Below are 23603 nucleotides of genomic sequence, written 5' to 3'. Positions count from 1 at the left end.
ATTACTGTATATAAAAAAGAAAATATTCAAAATTAATAATAATAACTGGATGTTTTTATTGAGAAGCCTTTAGCACAGCAGTATTGCAATAACAGAGATATTATACAAAAGATCCACATTTTAAACCAACTATAGAATCTATAAAAATGATGATACCAAAATTCCGTTCACATTAAATATCGTTAAATATAATTGAACAGCGGGTTTACAATAAGATGCAACAACCTAAATATGAATAGCGGTCTACTACTGAAAACCAAATGACTGCATTGAAACATAAGCTTGGCACCAAGCACCACACAAAAGTGTAGTGTCTAAAGCCGGTTTTCTACTAGACGAAATTTGGTCTTCACAAATTAAAATTTTTATCATTGTGTTGCGCACGAGTGGGAACTTTCATTTCGAAAGTACGTCTGTTGCAACTCATTTCCCGATCTGTGAAAGGTTGCTCGTATTTTTCACATGGTAGGTTTAACTTAAATGACAAACTCCTACGAAACGGTTGGCAGAGATGGAAAATATGAATATTCATCAATGTGTATGAACCAACTCTTGGGATCCGTCCAGAAAACTGGCTTTACCTGCATGAATTATTTGGATTACAAATACAATAAGTATATGGGATAGGCGTGTATCTTTATCAGATTGTATATTATCAGTTGCTATTAAGATAACAAAATGAATGTGGACAAATATACATTAAAAGATGTCATTTCATAGAATCCCAGTGCCATCAACAATATAATGGTATTATATATAATATATACAATAGTAACATCAATTATGAGAAAGACCACAAGATATTAATAATGGTTTACTACTGTAATGTTGTTAATTAGCATACACAAATAAATTGGTGTATGGTATCAAAGAAAAACATCTGCAACAAAAAAGATAAAGTTAACTAATGATAATATAAATAACGTAATTATGCCATTTCATATTTGTAAATTTATAATAAAATCGGAGCATAATCCTTCAATACATTTGATTATTTCTTACTTTACCCCCAGTTCATTCAAAATTATTTACAAACTCAAGACTCATATATTTCACTTTTAATATAATGAATTATACAAATGTCTTTTTCTTTATAGAAAACATGGTATTACCAGAAGCAATATTTAAAATATTGTTCACCTACACACCCATTCTTTTGACATGTCAGCTGTATGGGGATCAATTACAAAGATACAGTGACACAATCCACTAATTAAATGTTATGCCTAAATGTCTGAAATATTCAATTCTCTCAAAGGGCAAATGTTCAGTTTTCTACAACGTTTTGTTTACTCATAACCATGTTATTATGGTACATGAGAGCGTCAGCCAGATCCTGGTGAACTTGTAATATTACATTGAACAATTGCTGCAAAAAAGATGTTGACATTCTCCAAGAATGAATGTACTGTAGTTATATTCCCTTGTATTGCTGTTTTCCAATCAAATGTGACCATTAATTGCCACTATTCACACTGGAGTTTTTAAAATTATTGTTTCATCAAACCATTTTATACTTAAGTGGTGTCTATCTTGGGTATGAGACTGTTAAAGCCAGCATAAAAATGAATATACAGTATCCTGGAAATGGACTTGCCCCAAGTCTCTAGTTATAGTTTGATTTTTGTGATTCAATCTGAATGCCATGTGTCAAATTGCCATCTAGTACTACACTAGCCATAAATGTTAGAAAAGGCAAAACTCACTATATAATAAACTAATAATTTTAAATAATTACACATAAATATTTTCTTAATTAACATAATCACAAAGAAGGTAAAAATAATCCTTATTATGATTGATGAAGCAAGTTTGAAGAAACACATAAATGATTGTATCTTGTTTTTATATAAATTAAAATTATTTTGACATGCATTAATAGTATTTCAAGCACTACAAAATGAAAAATAACGCAACAATACCATGGAAACAGAAAACAATAATTTAGTCTTTACAATAAGGTATCTAAAAAGCAATTGTGGTGCTCGTAAAGAGAGAACATGTGAAAAGAAAGTTTATACATAACATGTTTTCTAATTTGCTATTGTTATTTAATCACTGTAAAAAAAAATCAATGTTCACATACATACTGTATTTTGTACAATAACATTGTTTAGTGCAATTTGGTATCAATTACATCACATGACCCTGTGTATCTTTGAAATTATTTAAAGGAATTTAAATACAGTGTCATATTTATCACAGAACCTTGAATCTCAATTCCAAATAAGGAAAATAAATATCTTTTGTTTCAATACCGATAACCTGTTCAATGTTGGTAGTTAGCAACTGTATCAAATATTTAAGACTAACTTTTTTTCTTGACAGCCTGGAAACCAATGGCTTCTGACTAATCAGATAAAAGCATACACAAATGTTTTTAATGAAGCTCAAACATACATCTGCAACTGAACCCACATTAAAACCTCAATATAGGTATGAACAATTTTAAGACTTTTCATTAAGCGTTATTTGTCATTGCGTTGACCATAAACCACAGTTGTGTCCATTTTTATTTACACCAGCCTACATTCTTACACTTCTTGGTACAGTATTAGATTATTCCACAGCATTTTTAACATCATAACACATTTATGTACTATGTAAAACTATTTAAATACAAGCAGCATGGATAGCAAATTACACTTTAATAACATTAAAAAAAAAAACATTGTTTTAAGGACAGCAATATGATGAAACAATAACAAAACAGAATTAGTTACAATTCCATATAGAATTCATGTATTTACTGAACTTATCACGTAAAAAGCATAAAAAATATGGATGGCCCGGGTTTTATTCAATGGGTTTCCAAGGATAAAGGATTCTTGATATACACTTTTAACTTTTCAAATAGATCCTAGTTTTGTGCATAACTATAATCACACAACATGCTATGACCCATTTTGTGAAACATTTACTCTGAAATTTAGCTTAACCATTAACCGTAATTATAAAAAAAATGGAATAATGTAACTTCAGAATGAAAAAAATTAATTGAATTGTCATGATCATTCAACCAAGATGCTTGCTAAATCTGTATCATACAATATGCAGCTGATTATGGAATTCCATATAAAGTGGTCAACATTTCAAACAGATATAATTAAAATGTGTAAATACAGAAAGATACTAAATTATGCAAAATATCCCAACTGCAATTGCCTTTCAATATCCATCTAAAAAAAACCTCATTCAATTAAATACACCAAGCAAAACATGATAATTATCTAGACATTCAAAACTAAATGTGGTTTAACCACCTTGATAAAATATACAGTAAACCTATGGTAACAAGCACTGACAAAAAACTACTATTGTACAATAAGATGATATGGTTCAAAATTCTTTACAAAGTCTGTACGACATTAAATGTTCAAGTGACTTGACATGTTTGTCCAAACTTAGATTTAGCCTAAAAAGGTACTGGCAGACTGTTCACATAGGAGAATGTCTAATATGATAGATACAATGCATTTCTTGGTTAAATTCACAAAAATATTTCAAAACAGACACTTCCTCCGGTTGGAACCGCGTAACCAGTACATGCATGAAGGCCGACTCAGGTAGAAACGGCAAGTGTTATTTGAGCATTGTAGTCTGTCGTTTCCATGCGCAAAATGTATGGGATGATGCTGTCTATTTGCACGTTTCCGATAAGACCAGCAAAAAATAGCTCTTCCATGATAGTGGGGCTAAGTAACCGAAGACTCGGTAACCGCATTATCAGCTTACCAAATCGGTCTGGGTTGTTAGGGTATGCTGTACATTCATACTCCCTAAATTCCCTTAGAACTCGCTCCTGGAACAAGTTAATCTGTTTTGGATTCGGTAATCCAGGGTGATCTAAATGGAAACAAAATACTTTTATAATTTTCAAATATGTTCAAGTAAAGTCCAAAGTTTAAACTTCAAGCAAGTAAAAGAAGGTAAATCATCCTGCAGGACAAGATGGTACAGTTCTCAAAATCACATGTAATCATGAGAAGACAGTATAACGCGCATCAAAACCCATCGTTCTCACGAAACACACTTGTTAATTGCCTTAACTTCGATCTTTGCGAAAGTCATTGTATCAAAATAATTTTTTTTTTCCATATTAAAGGTAATTATCTCTAGTTTCATAATTAAAAAAAAAACTTGTTTTTGTAAAATCCGACTTATACTTGGTGATGGCACATGGAGTTTGAGCATAACACTAGAACAACTTTCAAATTTGGCCATTTACTGGGTATTTGGTACAATTATGTCAGACTAATCAAAAACTGTTCAGAAAGCAAACTCACCTGAACTAAATAATACCAAAGCCTTCAGGTATGCATATTCATTAGAATCAACCTGTAACCTTGACAAAGTTGAAACAAATTCCTGCAACTTCCAAATGTGCTCCATAACTGCTTTCACTCTATCTGCTGAAAGCTTATCTGAATATATAAAAAAAAGTGTTTTTCTTGTGAAATGTCTATATAAAAAACATCTAGCTGGCAAGAAACTTAATAGGTACTGTAGAAAATTAATTAAATACACACATACATTCTTTATACATAACAAAATGTGGCACATGCAAGCGAAATCAGACATAGTCACATGGGTAGATTTGTATAGACAGTCAAAAAGAATTAAAGCCTGATTTTTTTTATCAGAAGCCAATAGTTAAACCAGTTGGCATGTTTCTATTTTGAGACAAATAAATTCATAAATGTTAACATTTTATGTTGTCTGTTAAAAAATTATTATTAAATTTATGTATAATTTTCATAAAACCTATCATGTTTTATTCGTAAATTGAAAGTGTTCCAATGGGTTGTTTTTAATAAACATTTTGCATAATAATAGAATAGTTAATGAACGAAGGTGCGGAGTTTCATTGAAATAAAACAATTAGAATACCCCTTTGCTAAGGTGTAAATTTAAATACCCTGTTCTTTTCATTTCCTGTTACTTAACTTTAAAAGCATTTTTCTCAAAACACTGATTATAACAACTAAAACTTTAGACTGTAATATCTCTGGAAGGAAGTAGTATGGTATCAAGATGTTTTTGAGAATTGCCCATTAAGATGCTCTTTGATTATGTCCAAGTATTTTCTTCTCGGACGTCCTTTTTGCCTTTTTCACATTCAAATGCAGCGCAAAATGTATTGCTTTTAACAGTAATTTTAACTCAATAAAAATGTTATACAATTAAATTAGAAGTTCAAATGTTATTTAGAAAAAATTCTTGAATATTCCACTCTTAAGTTTAATTTGAACTGTATATTTAAGGTTATATGTTAAATGGCAACCTTATCGTCCTCAAAAAATAAAGACAGAATTTCACGCTAAGCTCCGTCCACTTTGTTAGAACACCGTCCTGTGGCTTCCCGTCCTGTTTCATAAAGTCCCTAAGTCTTCTAAATACAGTAGGAATAAGTCGTGGACAACACACATCTTTGTTTAAGTCAGGACTTAGACAAGGATTATCTCAATTTTGAAAATTCCAACTGATGTCTGATTTTGCTTGCATGTGCCACAAATGCAGCGAGATAAAACAAATACTAAACAAAAAGGAACCTAAAATGGCTTCTACAAAAAGTTGAGCGAGGCCAATACTTAAGCATAAAAATCAGAGAAACACACAAAAAACAATGAAGCTGTGATGCTTCTGATGTGATTGTATGAAGTGGTTACACCACATTTATTGATATAAAATGTGATAAATGTGTTACTGTATAGAAACTGACCTTGCTGTAGGCTGGTCTGCAAGTGATTCACAATAGCTGTGAGTATGGTTGAGAGAGCCATTGATTGTGAACATTGTCCAAGCCCTAGGGTGAACAGCTCACTCCAACACTTTTGAACCATTGCTGTGTGACAGTCACTCCTGTTGACAAAAAGCATAATGCATATAAAATTCATGTAAAAATACTTCATTTTCCATGCCTTTTGAAAACATGACTTTATGTGCATTTATATTTTCTGTGACACATTCTAGTTCCTTAAGTTAACAGCGAAATAATTAATTTCTAATTATGATATTAATGTTTATTCGGTATGTCTTCAAGTACAATCTTGCTAGGAGCAAGCAATAGGCAACAGCCAAGGGAAAAGATCAGAGCTCTGAAAATATGTTATCATGTGTTTATCACCACCCATACAAATTGCGAAAATGCAATCAAATGAAAATCGCATATGGATAACAATTAAAGAGTTAATTTTACTTATTTTTAAGTAGAATCCGTAACTTACAGTCAGTTACAACAACTGACTTGGTAAACCTGAGACGTTACAACAACTGACTTGGTAAACCTGAGAATCAATTCAAGTAGAAACAAACAGAATATCTGACTCAACCGAACCCATCAGTTAGTTTGACAGAAAGAAATCCAGTGCGAATCAGGCTTAATACTGTATACAAACAATATTTGACAATCAACTTACCCCATAATTTGAAATGCTTGAATGCTCCTGGCCCAGTGCATAGAGAGAAAGAGCAATCTCGATGCTGATTCACAAATGTAGTGAACATTAAGGAACTGTGGCATGGGTGATGGTGTAGTCAATTTAAACTGCATGTGAGATTCATTCAATATAGCACCTTCCAAATCCACAAGCGGTTGATCATCAGATTGACTCAATGAACCATTGAATGAAACACCGGTCCTAAATAAATATAAAATAGTAAACAACTAGTTGCACTGTGCATGCATTGAATGTGACAGAACTGAACCAGCAGACAAAAATACAATGTCTAAACACACAATGAATGTACCATATCAAAATGTATCATTGTTTACTTGACATTTATTTACACGTACAGTAAACCTCTGGTAAGCAGACAGTCCCCCTTGTGTAATGGAAGTCCACTTACATGACAACTTACAAGAGGTTTGCTGGTAGAGGATCAAACTTATAAGAGAGATATTTTAACTATAAATACAGAGGGCTTGCAATTGTCGTTGGTTCAAATTTTATTGACTTGATTAAAATATTTGTTTCAGTATATTAATTTTTTGTTCTGAATTATTACTGCACATGTGTTCTTGCCCTGGTATTTCACATGCATAATATTCTGATAGCACCCCAACCATACAATGATAATACAATTGCGAATGTGTATGAAAATGTGTTCTGGGTTCATATTGCAACAATTCATCCATGACTTACCCAGATTCTGAAGAGCCACCGCCTTCAGCATTTTCAGACTGTGCATTCAATGCCTTTGCTAATGTATCAAAAGCTTTGCTGATATTTGACTTGTCACCTCCAGCTTGCAGATCTCCGCTAGTTTCCCCGTTAGCTATCACAAGCATCTCTTCCTCTAGACCTTCAATAGCTGAGCCTGACTCTCCCTTCTTGTTCATGTTTGCAAGTGACGTGACCACACTAGCCAGTGTGCTTAGATCTGTAGTTGTGGTTTCTGTGCTCAGCTGCGTTGTTGTACTTGTTGGTACGTTAATAAGGATGCCTTGATCAAACAGCCCTGTTCGTGATGTTGCTGGTTTGTCTTGAAAAAAAAACAACAAATCATAAATAATATATCGGTACACACTTTACACCCAATTTTATATATTAATATTAATATTCTGCCTGAAAATATGCATTATCTTCCACAGCACAACAAATCATGTATTGCGCTTAAGAAAAGTTTACCAGGCAAATTTACATTATATAAAGTATTACTATTAGTTACAATTGCAAAATTGTTAATAATTTATTGACCATTTCAATTATAAGTTTACGTCAAAAGTTAACCAAAATTGCCTATTGAATAAAAAAAGAAGGTATTTACCTGCAGTGGGTGCAAATGTTGGTGTAGCTGCAAGCGGGCTTCTGAGATCCTTGCGAATGTAGATCTTGTCTGTAGAAGCAGCACAGTTGCCAGGAGACTTCTCCCTCTGCTTCAAAGGCGTTCTCTCACACTGGACAGCTGGAGTAAATGGATGTAATTTGGATTGCACTGTGTGAGAATGGCACAAAGTAAGGAAAATCTGTAGTGCGTGAAGGATGGAAGGTGGCAGAGAAGATGATAGCAGATCATAGAACAAGACACCAATCACCAAAGCAGTATCAATTTTAAAACATAGCTTGCAGTTTCTGCATTAAAGTTAACTTTATTAATTTTATTTTTAAAATTGTTTAATTCATTTTGGTGAGAGAGGCAAATTAAACATAATTAACAACCTCGTTTTTAATTATTAAATAATTTCAACAGTCTGTGCCTTGTGCTTTCGAACTATATTTTTACACATTGAACTAAAGTACATTTAACATTATATTAGGCATACTGTAGTTAGACAATGAGACAGTGAAATGTTTGGCCTGAATAGAATTAAATTAGTAATTTATAAATATTGATATCTAAGAAACATCTTGCCTATGTTCCATCCAGCTGCTTTTTTAAAAACATAGTTCTCTTGTTCAATATTCTACTATCAATGAAAGATGCTTTTTAGCAATGTGATGGTAACCCCATAGCAATGTGATGGTAACCCCATGTAGCAAACATAAATTAAAGCATGCCATCTTAATAACAATTAGACTTGATAATTTATTTCAGTATACGTAATGTTGTTTTTAAGAATTAGCAGTCAATGTTTAATTAAACCATTTGATGTATGGATTTTCCCAGACTAAATTTAAAAAAAACAAACATGGTAAAATATTTTGAAAGGCGGGACAATTCAGGGTTTAGCGGGAAACAACATCAAAAAAGTTGAGGGCCTGGATGAGGCTGAGAAATTTTAATTTTTAACAATCCATATTTTTATGGATGCATGAGAAATAGCCATGTACAGTATGCGCGACACCTAACAAATCTGCTGTCATGTGTGTGACGCAAGAGTTGGCAGGTATAACATACATACATACAGTAGGTTACTTGACAACAAACTATATTTAATTTTATGCCTTATATGTATATTTAATAATTTAAAGTACATTATGTTAACATAGAATTTTCTAGTACTAAATTAGAATAGAAGAAGATAGACACTAAATGAAATCAAAAGAGAAAACCAACAGACCTTTACAGTACATATATGATTTCAAAATATTTTCAAGAGAATAAAATTTTAACTTGCTTTGTTTTATTTCAAATATAATCATAATTTTACAATATTTATATTTCAATTGCAATATAACTTTGTTGAAATAAACATGATCGTGCTTTTCTTGAATTCTGTAAAATTGCAATACCAGTGACAATGAATTTAAATAGCATTGTTTTACACCCTCCTTTTGTTTTAGATAAATCAGTTCATCAACAATATTTATCATTGGCCTACTTGGACTAGGCTAGAGGGACCAACTCATAGACCTTACAATATGTTACCAATTAAACAGTTTTTAAAAATTGTTTAAGTCATACATTTCATGTTTTATTAATCCTATGTGTACATACTATACACTTTTAACGTTATATTTTTATACAATCTGAAATTTTTTGACTTGATTTTTTATATTTATATTTTTCAACACAGGAGGATATCGATTTGGTGACAAAGTGAGTGGAGACATTTATCGCTACATTTTGCACCAGAGGTCCAAAATTGCTTTGAATGAAGCCTATTTGACAGTTAGTGTGCTACTGAGAATATAAGAATTGGGACAAAAACTTTTAAGGTTCTAAAAGTATTTTATGATTATTGTTTATTGAAACACATTCAATTTAGATTGCTTAAAGAAAAAAAAACTAAAACAAACTAAAAATAGTTTTATAGCGGTACTGTATGTCAAAAATGAACCAGGAAGCAAAGCACAAAAGGCAAGAGCATAGACAAGAAAAAGGAGTGGTACTTACAATCTGGTTTCATACCCATTGTAAGGCATTTCTGTAATCGACAATATTGGCATCGGTTTCTGTGGTGTTTGTTGATTGGGCAGTCTTTGTTGCTTCGGCAGGTATAACCAAGACTCTTGCGGATTGATCTCTTGAAGAAGCCCTTGCATCCTTCGCAGCTAATTGCACCATAGTGACGTCCTATAAAAGGTTTTATACTGTCAATTATATTGTAACCGGGTAAAACACATGTAAAAGTGGAAACATCTAAGTTTCAAGAGATACAGGAAGCATACAATATCCTGTTATGCTTCTGGTGTTCAGTTACATTTTCTGTGTGATTTTATTTTTAGAAACACAGAAATGGAATTGGCCACCATAACCGTTTTATCTAACAATTTAATGGTTATAGGGGATGTTCTTCTATACTTCAATTTAATGCATGACAATTAACATGTGATGTAAGCATGGACATTACAAAAAATTGAAAACAGTTCTTTGCGATCAACCCATAGCACAGAGGGCAATACTATGATGGCATTGATGCTCTTGAATTGAGTTTTTTAGTGTTTTGTATTGGGAAGGGATTATTGAAAGGGTTAGGGTTTTTTCATTGTTTAAGTAACACTATTAACAAAAATTCAAACTGTTAATCACAAAAATCAACGTACAGTACAGAAAGAAATGACTGCTTCGTATCTATGTGTAGTTAGATTGTAGATCATATTGTTCTGAACAATGTATTATGATGTTACATAAAACACATATGCAAAATGCAATATTCCATGTTAAGATTTAACATAGGCCTATTGAATTACTATTACGACATGTGTGTTTAAAAGAAAACAGGCCCGAAGTAGGAATAGTTTAGAGAGTATTGACATGGACACAAAATCATCGAGTCGAGCAGCCACACATACGCGCTGATAAATTAAGTTGTTTAAAAAAGGTTGTGGTCAACAGAGTATTGTGTTTCTTGCCATATGACCAAAAATCTATGTCTGTCCTTTTGAGTGATCGACTATATTTAGAATGAAGTTTGACTTGGTTAACAATATTTTTTTTTCGCCATCGTTTCTGGATCAACTGGACGTTCACCATATTACAGTATTTTTATAAGTTGGCATACAATAGTTCATTGAGATTTACATTTATCAGTTGATAAATTAATAGTTAATTACTTGGTACAGAAACCAGTTTTGAAAATTTTCTGCTAAATTTGTGCTCCAAAATATATTACCGGTTAAATCAATGGGTGGTCGTTGACAAAAATCGTTAGAATTACCAAAAATGCAATTGGTTCTGGCGGTTAATTCAAACGTTACTGCCGTGTAGTTGAGACAGGGTCAGCAGCTGTCAAATCAAATAACCATTATTTTGTGTTGCTGTTGCCCAGCTATAACTGATTATTGAATTAATTGAATGGGTGTTATTTTGAGCTGCCTTTTAATCGGTTATCACAAATTTGTCCTGTTTCTGCTCCCAAGAAAATGGAGTTAATTTATTTTATTTTATTCATTTTAACCGGTTATTTTTATGCAGCAGAAACAGGCCCTAATAGTGTTGACTCCACAGAATTGGGTTTTCAAATTTTGGATGGAATGTAGAAAATGTCTTCATAATTGTCATAAAATAACTCATAATGATACTAAGTAGGAAGTAGATTTCAAAATACAATCAGTAATGTCATGCAATGTTTAGTGACTCATGTATGTTCATTTTTATTTAAGGAAATACTGTTCCGATTTTCTTGTTCATGAAACAATAGCCATCTGTTGTTAGATTTTAGATTCTATGAAAAGTATCTTAGAAAAGATTTAATATTTAATTGAATATTATTAGGTTTAAGGGAAACAATGATGTATTCAATTCAAATATACTATTAGCAAAAACAAAATATCTATGCATTTTAATTTACAGTACAATGTAGTCCTATTATTTTAGTAGTTTTTAATAGTTTTTTAATGCCAATGCCCTGTAATATAGTAGCTTTTTTGGCATGGGTTCACATCACACTCTTCTCTTTTGGATAGTGACTTTAAACAGGAGCTCCTGTGTAAATCATTATTAGGGCAAGAATATAAAAAAATGAATAGTAAAGTTGTTGGAAAAATAGAAAACTTATTTGCATGTTAAAAATGTTATAAATAAATCAATCAAATAAGTACACCTTCTGAATGGATAGTAAAAAAATCTTCACATAAAAAATAATTTCACATATAATGTGGGTAACATGACATTTTAGTCAAAATAACAGTGCACATGCCCAGCTTGACGCCATTTTGTGTTGCAATATTTACCTGATGCTCTATCTCCACATACAACGCAATACTCAACAGGTCGTTGTGGCGAGTACTTTGGCGTGCCTGGGCTTTTGATCATCAAGTCCTCATCACGCAGTTTGGCCAGCCTCTCCATTGTTTGATGGTCTAGCCCTGCAACTGTTGTGGGGATCTTCACAATGTGATCGACTGTCTGTTGGTTTACACTGACCTGCTGAACTTTGTAAGCCTCAACTGGGTGAGGGCCAGCTTGCACTGTGATCTACAAAAGAAAACATTGAAATACATTAATCTAAATTCTAAGAAGGTCCAAACAAACTAAAAATGTATTAAGATAAACATAATACTACATAATGAAATTCACGAAAAATAGAAACTGTGATCTGAACAAGTAAAGTAAAACGTTGTAGTTGAGCAAGTTTGCATCTAACTACTAAACAATACATACCAGGTTCATGATGGAAGATGAATAACTACAAATACAAAATGTAAGGACCTAGAAATATCTACATATGGATCGTATTAAAAGAAATAAGCAATATTTAATCAAAATACGTTGGCAAGCCTGAAGAATACAGCATTTATGTCAGCGAATCAATTAAGCAGTACCATGGGCAAAAGGTTACCATCACTGTGAGGAGTAGAAGGAAACTTGTAATGGCATTAGTCAGGGATTCGCTGTCAGGGTAAACATGTGACCCAACAGACCTCCACTCAACTTTTCCTTTCGACCTGACATGAGTGACTCACGCTTCCTGTTCTAGCTAACATCTTCCAATTCTTATTGTTGGATTGGTTGGCATTTAGTTGGGGCATGGTTGGGGGTGCCATCCAAGTCACCAGATGGTTGTTATCATGGATGCTTCATATGAATGATCACATCAACTATGATGTGTTATTTGCCACTAAATAAAAGCATCTATAGTAGTCAATCAATTAGAAACATAAAATGAGAAATGTGGAATAACACTTTATTTTGCTTCTTTCACTATACAGTTGCCTAAATTTAAATGAAAAAATGTAATTTATAGAAAACAACATCAAAAACTCAACAAATTATTAAAAAAAAAAAATTTTTCTGCAGAAATTAATAACATTACAAAATAACATATTTAAAGATAGATTTTATTTATTTATGTTTGGTGGACAACACATCTTTAATCTAGTGAATTCTCTAGAAACTAAACTCTAAACATTGGCCAAAAAGTACTAAATTCATTCAAGTACTACTGAAATTGCTTTCTGAAAATACATACTGTAGTGGCCGCTGTTTGGGAAAGTTGATTTTTAAGTTGTTTCTTTGATAACAAAATCAGGCATAATAATTGAAGACACTTTGTGTCAGGGAGTTAAATTGGTCAAATGTTTGCCCTACCCTGATGTAACTATAAATACTGTACTGTAAAAAATCAGACATTCTTTCAATTTTTACACAAACAGAATGTAATACTTTTGTTACGGAACAATGGCAAAAAGGGAAAAAAACCAGTTTTATGTACCTGATGTGGTGAAGAAATGTTAGCATGGTCGGATGTAACCTGCACAATCTGCTGTGGATTTGTCACTACTACTTGTTGTAGAATTGGAATCTGTTGTTGAACCTGCTGTAAACCACCTTGAATTTGAACCTATCAAATGTAAAAAGGGAATTTTATAATTATAAATTATTTTAAAAAGTGGGTGCAGTAGTGTTAATGTTTACATTATAAAAATTGTAATTTTTAATGGTAAAAACCTAGTAGAACCAGGCCTTTAGATGATTATCTGTTGGGGGCAAGCTGGTTTTCTCCACGAGACATTTTTACCTCTGTATTTACTCCTGGACTCCGGGTTCTCACCAGCATGTTATGAGTGGTGGTCGGCAACCCTCCCTACCCCAGGAAATTTCCCCATCTCCAGCAGCCAACGCATTTCAGAATAAGGTTGGGAAAAAATACAGTTTATAAACAACCCTACGATGTTATTTGTGTGTGCCAAATTAAGGAGTAAATTTGGACTGACGGAGGACCAAGTTTTAAAGAAGTATACATAACTATTATTTTTTAATCTTAATCGTTTTCTTCATGCATGTTTTTTACCTACTCTAACGTCCAGTCGATCCAGAAACGATACCGACAACAAAAGATCGTAAAAAAAGGTTAAACTTCATTCTAAATATTTATCAGAATGTTATCGCGGATTTTATTTTGTCACATGGCAGGAAACAAGACAAAGATTCTACAGTACCTAGTGTCACATGACATGAAATACATCGTACAGTAGTAAGTTATGAACAATAGGCTACGATCTACCTACGCGTAAATATAGTGGTGGCCGGCATCATGAAAGTGGTGGATGGGGCCGACCACCTTGGTGAGAACCCTGTGGACTGTAGTCACCCCCAACAGCATTACAGTGCCTCATTATTAAACGAACATCAAATAATTTGTCATCCATTTTGTTTGATAATTAATATATTTGTGATGTACTACAGGACCAGAAGAAATTGTGTTTGTTTATATACAGGCATGTCACATAAAGACTTTATGACAAATATTACAAACATTTAAATAAGTAATTAATGATTTGTAATTAACATACTCCTGTGATGTAAGGGACAAAACAGAAATAAATGATAAAAAAAAATTGATTAGAAATTAATATTTTAAACAGACATTTTAATTCTATCAAAGACAGTCAAATAATTTATCAGTAAATCATTGGGGAATAAAAAGAGATAAACTGCATATCAGGTCAACTGGTTAAAAATAAATATTTTTACAGAATATCATTCATTTTGTATCAACAAATGGTATTAAACTATTATATAGGTATGTCTGTGAAGTTAGGATAATAGTGTGACATACAAGGGCCAAAATTTCAAAAGAGTAATATAATTTTAAGTTACCCCTATAATTAACCCTAGTTTCAAAGGTAAACAAGGTTGTTCATGAAAAGTTCTTTAAAAAAAATAGTAAAAAAAAAAAACCAATACTATAACTGCAGAGTAATTATAAATTACATACACCGTATACTTTCAATATTACTGTAGTATTTATTCATTAAAACCAGACAACATGGTTTGAACGTTTTTTATATACCAATGAATTAACATGTAACATGAACACTGCTACTAATTTGTCCCAGAGGATAGTTTACAAATGAATGTAAAAACAGAAGTGTTTAACTACTAATTAAAAGTCAATGATTACCTGTTGAACTGTAACCTGTTCTACACCTGGATGTACTTCTTGCACCTCTGTGACTTGCATATCACCTTCTGTCATATGTACTATCTGATGTTCCTGTACAGATTCCTCTGTCACATCTTGAGTGGTAGCTTCCGATTCCAGGGTTTCCACCTGCATCTCCACTTGCTCAACCACTTGCAGACTATCCATCTGGTCAGAAGACTATGTGGACACACCTGGTGAAAAATAATAATATTATACTTTATAGTAATTTTTAAGTTCACTACTGTAGATTTGTAATTACATTATACAGTACATACTGTACTGTATAGTACGACCTTGCTTTGTAGATTATAGAACATACTGTAGTCTACTGTAGACCTGTACATTGTAAGATTGGTACTCACTGTAACCCGAGCAACATACTTTCAATGATCTCATAACACTTTAGGGTACGTTCACACGTATGGCGTAAGAAAGGTGTGGCTTACGTAAGCGGTAAGGTAATCTACAGATTAAAATACTCATGTGTTCACACGTACAGCGTTCGTTATATCAAAGAAGTCCAAGTATCGTTTACGTTTTAAAAGTTAAACCCTTGGTTCCTTCTTAGATTCTACACTGTCTTGATGACCATCTTTTGTTTTTTTTTTTAACCATTTCTTGAAATATAATTCAGCACTTGATTTTTAAATCAATTCTTTCCTGAAAAACACTCTGCTTTTGGCCATTAATTTCTTTTATTTCACCCTAAACAATTCATGCGAAGAGCAGAGAGTAGCTAAATAGCTTGTTTTTATATTATCAGCAATAAAATTTACAGTAAAAAACAAGAATTGGTAAATATCTTTAAATAAGGTCAAAATCATTCAAGCATCGCTGGAGTTAGCTCCGTGGCGTTAGTTAAGATGGGGTACTGTATGTAGCTGTCGTTAATAGCGTCATGGACGTGGCGTAGTGAGCTGCGTTAATAACGCTACTGCCTAGTTCACATGCAAGGCGTAGGCTATGCAAGGCATACACCACGGCTTACGCCATACGTGTGAACAGGCTCTTAGTCTTTCTTATCACACTTTTTTTTTGTGGTCTGGCGTTTTGGGATCTGAGTGAACATATTGATGATGGTATTGCTACTGAAAGCTCTTATCTCTGACTGTCAGTAAATTTGTAAATCTGACAGGGCCTGTTTCTATTGAAAAAAAAGAAAAAAAAGAACGGTTTTCTTGGAAATTGGTCTCGGCAGTTTATAAATGTGCGTTGTGTACGATGTCATTATATACCACAATGCAGTTCGTTAGGCGGAAGCGCGATTGGATCAAGGTCATGTTTACCTTTTTTCGCATAGCACAATCCCAAAGAATTGCATCCAGTTGGTCATAGAAGGGGCAGGTAATTCTGTCATTATTACCTGAAATGTATTGTGGTCCTCTGATTGAACTCTTTCTCTTTCTCATCTTTCACAATCACATGCTCTACAATATTCTATAAACATGCGAGTCTTTCTTCCGACTCCCGGCTAGCCTCCCCTCATCTTTCTTCTCCCCAAATATTTATTACGATCCTTGTAATTGCATCTGTCCACATTTTTTAGTTACATAAAATACTCACTATCTAGAGAAATAAAAATCTATCGCGCGGTTTTGACTGCGATTTGACCACAGAGAGTTCAGTTTTTGGGGTCAAATTGAGACCGCGATTGTGTTGCAGCTAAAAATTGCTCCACGGAAACCGGTTTCAGAACGGTTCTTTGTGATCGAGACCGGAATTACTGTAATTTGATAAAATCACATTACATTACATTATTTAAAATAAAAGCAACAAAATCATTTTTTTTGTTAAATCAATAAATAATAATTTATATATTTTCCAATATTTAACATGTGTTTTTAAAATAAATTGGAAGTAGAAACAGCAATACTGTATATGCCTAATTCTTCAAATACAACATCAGCCAATTGTTTATTGCCATCTTGTATACATTTAATGCAAGAAAAATAAAATTAACAAATAGAATTTGACTACTGCTGCTGCATAATTTATGTCAAGAAGCTAGCAATACGTGTACAGCATGAACGCATCGATGCTTGACCAGATTACACACTAACATTAACAACATTTAAAGTAATTACCTAATACATTGTGAACAATAACATGTAGGGCCTACAGTACTGTACATAACAGTTTAATTATCTCCACCAAGTGCCAATATAATAATATTGTTTTATACTAATAGTAAATATCTCTTGTTTCAAATAATCAAATAATTATTGTACAGGAACCGTAAAACTGTAAGGTTAAAAAATAATATTTAATATTTAAAAAAATTAATCATACTGAGTACAGTAATTAATGGTAAATAATAATAAATAAATAAAACCTTATTAAAAAATGAATCCTAAAAATACTGACTCAATATTTTAAAAAAAATTACTAATTTGAAGGAATATGTACTGTAACTGTCAAAACATACTGATGTAAATTTATAAAATATTATAATTACAATATGAATATAAAATGTTGCATAGAATCTTATTTGTAGATACATGGCTCATAGCCAATCAGACAGTCTAATGCAAGCAGAGCAATGGAAGGTTCTAATTGGATGCCTTGGAGAAATGGCGTCAGCTGAATAACATCAAGTTTTGACCCTTTGACCCCATGAACCTTGTCCTACATTACTGCATGTCATGAGTGCATATAAAAAGATGTAGATTGATGCCAGAGATAATTTGCATGCATAACAAAATTACTGATAGATTTCATAGAACAATTTAAGTATTAAATGCTCAGACAAAGCAATATAAACAAATGAACAATGCTTGTTGTCTGAGGTCTAACTGTACATTAAATGTTCAATTTGTAATATAAATTTAAAAATATGATCTTGTCAATATTATTAAAATATAAAATTTGTAAATCATTCAGAATACAATTATATACTGTAAATTGTATTAAAAAAAATACTGTACTGTAGTGCATGCAACCGAGTATCTTTTAAATAATGCATTCCTTTAAACTCTGGAATACCTTTAGATAGAAAAATCATTTAATTAAAGAACATTAGGATTATCATTATTTTTATAGGTGGTGGGGTTACAGTATCTGGGCCTCATTGTAATTGAAGCAGCTATCCATAATGACTTGCACTACAGTAGGAATTGTCTAACTTTGATAAGTGCTGTTCACAAGAAATTAATTCTAAATGTAAACATTTTTAATGTACTGTACATTAAGTAATGTTGATTCTTTTATAAACAAAATCTTATTAAAATGATCAATGTAAAAAATATTAATGATGTAAAAAATATTAATGATGCAAAAAAACCTATTGCGATAATTGTTTTCTCCTTTAAACAGTTAAAAATGTAAAAAATTAAGTCGATTCTAATAATTTTAGTGGCCTGCAAAAAATCCCAACATCAATTGCGCACGGATTGATAATGCACCCACTTTGATTAATCGCGTGGAAGGGTAAACAAATAAAAGAAGCTGAACTTTTCAGCTACTATATGCCACAACATTAGGCTAGGTCTATAGCTAGCGTAAGATGTTCGTGCGAGACATGCGTGCAAAAATAACTTTGAAAAACACCTACCCATTTTCAAAACATGATCAAAACACTCAATCAATTATTTTGTGGGGAGAATTATACCAAGAGACTTCATGGGAATAAAAAGGATTAGTGCGTTAACTTTTGGAGTACATCGTTATCCCACCAGTCCAGGCTAATGATGTTTTGCATGTCCTTTCTTAGGCTTGTCGTTTTCGGTAGAGATATGTACAGTAGTAGAATACTGTAGTACCAACAGCAAAACTAACTTTTTACACAATTTATACTGTATATTCCTAACAGTTATTACAAATATTTTATATATTTTTATATTTCAGAAATAACTACAGACTGTACATGTCAATAAAATAATATTACTAAAATATTACATTCTACAGTGGTCATTCAAGTCAACACACAATAGTGCAAACACCTCTGTGGTATCTATGGGTTTGGCAAAAATCAGAACTTGAAAGTAATTATTATTTTATAATCCTGCAAAAAATGCAATTTTTTTTCAACAAAAATCCTCTTTTTTTTTGGCCACTTCAACCATAACTTTAGAACGGATAATCAGATTTTTCAATGATTTAAATTGCACAGTAAGTTCCTTTTGATTAACTGAAAGAAAAATAATACTTAATTTGAATTTTTACATTGGGATACATACTACTGTAATACAAATAGACTATTTCAGTAGAAATTTGATTCCTTTATTGTGCAACTTTTATCAAACATGTATTTTTTTTTCTTATCCATGTACTGTGTACTGTATGATTGTTAAATTGCATACTACAGTACCAGTAATTCTTGCACAAAATGAAATAATATTTATTAATTTGATCATTTGCAACAAGAACATTAATTAATTTCATAAAATAAATGTTTGTTCCTGCTTACTGCAAATACAGTATGCTAATAAATGGGGAAATTCATTTCAGAATATAAAAATGTTAGTTCTTCAATGAATAATTTTAATGTTAAATTTAATGATATTATGTATGTTAATGTATACAGTTTGTAAATTTTACAAGACTTAATTAAAGTAGTTCAGTATTATCAAACTGCAGCATGTTTACTAGAGGATTGTACACTGTATATAAAATATACAAAATAATACAAAACACAATTGCTGTTTGAAAGTGCTTTGTAATTTTTTCTTTTTGGATAAAAACTGTGCAGATGATCCATCCAGAATTTTACAATTACAATACATCGCGATCAAAACTTTAGCAGCACATACAGTACAGTATCAATGGCAATTTGGTATGTTTACAAACATTTTCAGCAAGATCAAACCACATCCACCAATAACATAACTAACCAGTACTGTAACATCAAACACCATTCTGACACTGTTTCATTTGTTGTAAACCTACATATTGCTGAAATAAAGAGTGCTTTACGACGCTAAAAATCATTTCATGCAGCCCTTCAAAAATGTTTGCGGCACAAAACTTCGGCCTACTGTATGGTACAGTAGGCTGTAATCTTAACTTTACAGTAGTAACTGTATTTCACTCATTAAATTTTCATTTACCAGTCAGTATTAATTGGTTTCTTTGTGTGGAAGAAATTGTACTGTAATGTAATACTTAAAATCCAAGGACCAATGACCAGAAGATCGGACTGAAATTTGCAAGTACTGTACAGGTAGAGAACAGGCGTCAACCGATCACACATTTTCACAATCATACAGTAGGCACTGTTTTTGCTGCATACTGATATTGTCCCAATAACTCTGCAAGTGCATAATGGATGAGTCTGACATAGTTTGGTCGTCGGTCATTTTACTGTAAATTGAAAGCTTCCTACTGATTCACTGACCACTTGTATTGCAGAGATTTACTGTACATTATACTGTAGAGCCATTATACGGTATTAAAACATTCCGTTTGCGAGTTCTTAAAAGACCAGTCATGTTTGTGTCCAAATATTCAGTAGAGTATGGAGTTGAATTCTTAGTTTAAAAAAAAAAGTGTGCACAAGGCCTTAAATATCTATATTAATGCTACTAAATTTTTCGCATAAACCTCCGAAACCAATCACAATTGGCACACTAATGTTGAGTGGCTGCACACGATGATAGGCTATATCACGTTCCTGAATTTTAAGGATAAAACACAAAAAAAAGGCAAAAAAATAACAGTAATTTAACATCTCAGCAGGCAGGTTTCGCGAATAGTTACGTCACAATCATATCAACTATGCAATCTCCTATGTTGTGTACTGACAAATACCACGCCATTTTATTTATAAAAGTAGCAAAAAAACCATTTGAAATTTTTTAAAATGTAAATTAATAAAAATACAGACATAAAACGAATCCAAATATTACGGAATATGTGTGAGGTCATTTGTATGATTTAGGCCGTGTTTTTCATTTGATCTAATTAACAAACAAAATATAAAATAATACATGAAAAATACACCCAAAATATAGTTTCGTTTAGTGTATGTCCGCCCACATCATCTAATTTCGACTAGTTACAACCCAAAATGTGTATTTTTTTGCGTTGATTTCAAGTCCGTAAGCAGCTGTAGTTTTATTATTCTAATACTTCCACATTTTTCTAAAATTAGAAATTCATATTTTATCCATGAAATGTTTTAAACTGCCGACTGATTGATAGAGTTCAACCTGCATGTCCCTCTCATCTACGTCTTGCCCTCGTATTTGACATGTACAGTATGTATGCATGTTGTCACTTTCTGATGCACATCCTAGATTAATATTTACACAGCACAATTTTTCTTTAAAAGCGTCTTTTATTTCGTAAAATTTTAACACAATAAAGTATTGCTTTCATTTTTTTGCTTACATTACAGAAATTACTTTGTGTTACAAAATCAATGGCCGTAATAGTTCAGAATTTCATTCTTGACAATTTGTTTTTAAAAAATTAATTTGTCAAGAGTATTTTTATCAGGGAAGAGTGCACTTTTATTATACTTACTCATCCCAGACGAATTAGTAACAGGTTACTAGCAGTACTAGTTGAATTTTAATATTAAAACAATCCCTTCGTTTAAATGCTTTTGTTAGAATAATAACGACATTAAGTTACTGAACATGATTTTAAACAACAAAATGTAAGAATAATGCTCTAACTACATTACAAACTAAACATGCATTGTACAGTATGAAATGTGCATGGTGCACCCAAATTTTAAAATGGCATATCACATTCAATGTTATACTGTATGTAACTCTTCAAATATGACCTTGAAATCTATTCTTTCTTAGGTAAAGTTAATAATTAGCGTACTACCTCCAGACAGTAATTTTAAATTAAAGAACACCATCCATAGTTTAAAAAACAGCCTTATTTGTAATTCTTTCTTACTGAATTACCTAAACAGTATGAAACCATTCACAGCTATATTATTATTGGGCATAACAAATAAACAGCTAACAAATGATGAAATCATTTTAGGTTTACATACAGTACTTAAATACTAAAACAACATTTCATTTGTCCTAAGCCAAATACCTATGTATCCTCTAGGGCAGGCATACTGTACAGTAAGTACTGCAACCAAAGTTCACCAACGAAGTATACATTTGAACTAGTTAATACTAAATTAGGTTTAAGTATTTATTTAAATTAATTTTTTTAGTACAGTAGACAGTATCTTTTGTCAACTTGTCGGGCTGTTACCTGGGCATAAGACTTAAGTTTAATAAGGTTTGAATAATTCCTTATCTATAGGCCTAGCCTAATTAAGTTTCTGAACCATATGGATTTATTTTAAAATATTATGTATGTAGAACATAACTTGACCTGAATTATGAGCTGAATCAAATAAAAAAAGACTTCACAGGCACTCACTATCACCACTGCCAGGCAGGTAGGATGGGTGAAAGTTTTTAAATAAAATAAAATTTGGGTGCGAAAGATTTGGCCTATAGTTTACTAGTCTAGCTAATTACTAATACTTACGGTCTAGCCTACTAACTAAACTCCTAGGCCTATATATATATATATATATATAGTATAGGCCTAGGTCTACAGAACTGTATTATAAAGGCTAGTAGGACTATAGGCCTAGCTAGTAGTACAGTAGTAGTAGGGCTACCCAGCTAGCCTGTTATATATTATTATTATTATTAACCGATTATTCACACGAAATACCAACGGCTGTAAAGTGTAATATAGACTATTATTAAACACAAAATAAGTATAAAAACGCGTGTAATTCCACCAAAATAGTCCTATTATTGAAACAACAAATCACCATTATTTTAGATATCAAAACAACGTCGAACCAAACGGACATACGCGGGGTCATTTTTCACAAAAACCTTACCTTGCCTACCCGCACAAAGGTCAAAGTTAATAGGACATGATTGTAAACTAAACCAAAACATAACAAAATATGGTGTCTAACATGATTGTTGTACCCATTTTTCGAATTTTCAGGGTAAAAAGTGAAAGTTAAAATGCACATTTACCTCTGCAAATCCAACATATATTGTGGGTGTGACGGAGTATTGTTGGAAAATGGCGTGCAACAAGACACCGCCAAAAGCATGTTCTTTGAACACAGTTTACGATCACTCGCAATTACGTACATTTGAAAGTAAATATTTGGCAATTTTAACAATTCAAAGAGCATGGATAGTTAATACCAGTAAATATCAAACATCTAACTAAGTAACATTAGCATTGAAAATTTAAAATATAACGTTTTACCTTTAAATTTCGGCAGAAATATGAACAAATACTTTTTCGAAAAATACAGCAAACGGGTCAGGGTTCGTGACCTTCTTCTCCAAACCCTTATGTGTCGCTGCAATGTGATTGGATGATTTACTATAACGAAAACGAACGCCTTTAC

General features: G+C 32.1%; 2 protein-coding genes across 5 annotated transcripts in view; one reads left to right on the top strand and one right to left on the bottom strand.

Moving 5' to 3' along the window:
* Nucleotides 1–23603, top strand: part of LOC144856537 (small ribosomal subunit protein mS25-like) — a 125301-nt gene that overhangs the window by 19053 nt on the left and 82645 nt on the right. The gene's annotated exons all lie outside the window — the stretch shown is intronic.
* On the bottom strand, nucleotides 33–23536 carry LOC144856512 (orphan steroid hormone receptor 2-like). Of its 4 annotated transcripts, none has more exons than XM_078714521.1 (11): nucleotides 23459–23536; nucleotides 15233–15447; nucleotides 13541–13669; nucleotides 12060–12303; nucleotides 9781–9960; nucleotides 7771–7938; nucleotides 7146–7485; nucleotides 6420–6641; nucleotides 5723–5862; nucleotides 4287–4424; nucleotides 33–3846 (listed from the first exon to the last, which is right to left on the bottom strand). In XM_078714521.1, the coding sequence occupies exons 2-11, from the start codon at nucleotides 15419–15421 to the stop codon at nucleotides 3563–3565; spliced, it is 2034 nt and encodes a 677-aa protein (XP_078570647.1). In that variant the 5' UTR covers nucleotides 15422–15447; nucleotides 23459–23536; the 3' UTR covers nucleotides 33–3562. The 4 variants fall into 4 exon arrangements, with proteins under 4 accessions (XP_078570647.1, XP_078570649.1, XP_078570648.1 ...); XM_078714523.1 differs by having other exon boundaries at nucleotides 7771–7908; XM_078714522.1 differs by lacking the exon at nucleotides 23459–23536 and adding an exon at nucleotides 23218–23324.

Source organism: Antedon bifida, chromosome 11 (assembly GCF_963402885.1).
Source record: "Antedon bifida chromosome 11, ecAntBifi1.1, whole genome shotgun sequence".
Classification (NCBI taxonomy): domain Eukaryota; kingdom Metazoa; phylum Echinodermata; class Crinoidea; order Comatulida; family Antedonidae; genus Antedon; species Antedon bifida.
Note: the sequence above shows the minus strand (reverse complement) of the source record. Positions and strands in the feature narration are given on the sequence as shown.

What these genes read in the sequence shown, in the direction of transcription:
- LOC144856512 (XM_078714521.1), bottom strand. Translation starts at nt 15,421, where the DNA reads ATGGATAGTCTGCAAGTGGTTGAGCAAGTGGAGATGCAGGTGGAAACC. An exon ending in ACATTTCTTCACCACATCAG is followed by an intron (nt 12,304 to 13,540) that starts GTACATAAAACT and finishes TTTCTTTTGTAG; the next exon opens with ATCACAGTGCAAGCTGGCCC. An exon ending in GGTGGCTCTTCAGAATCTGG is followed by an intron (nt 6,642 to 7,145) that starts GTAAGTCATGGA and finishes ATATTTATTTAG; the next exon opens with GACCGGTGTTTCATTCAATG.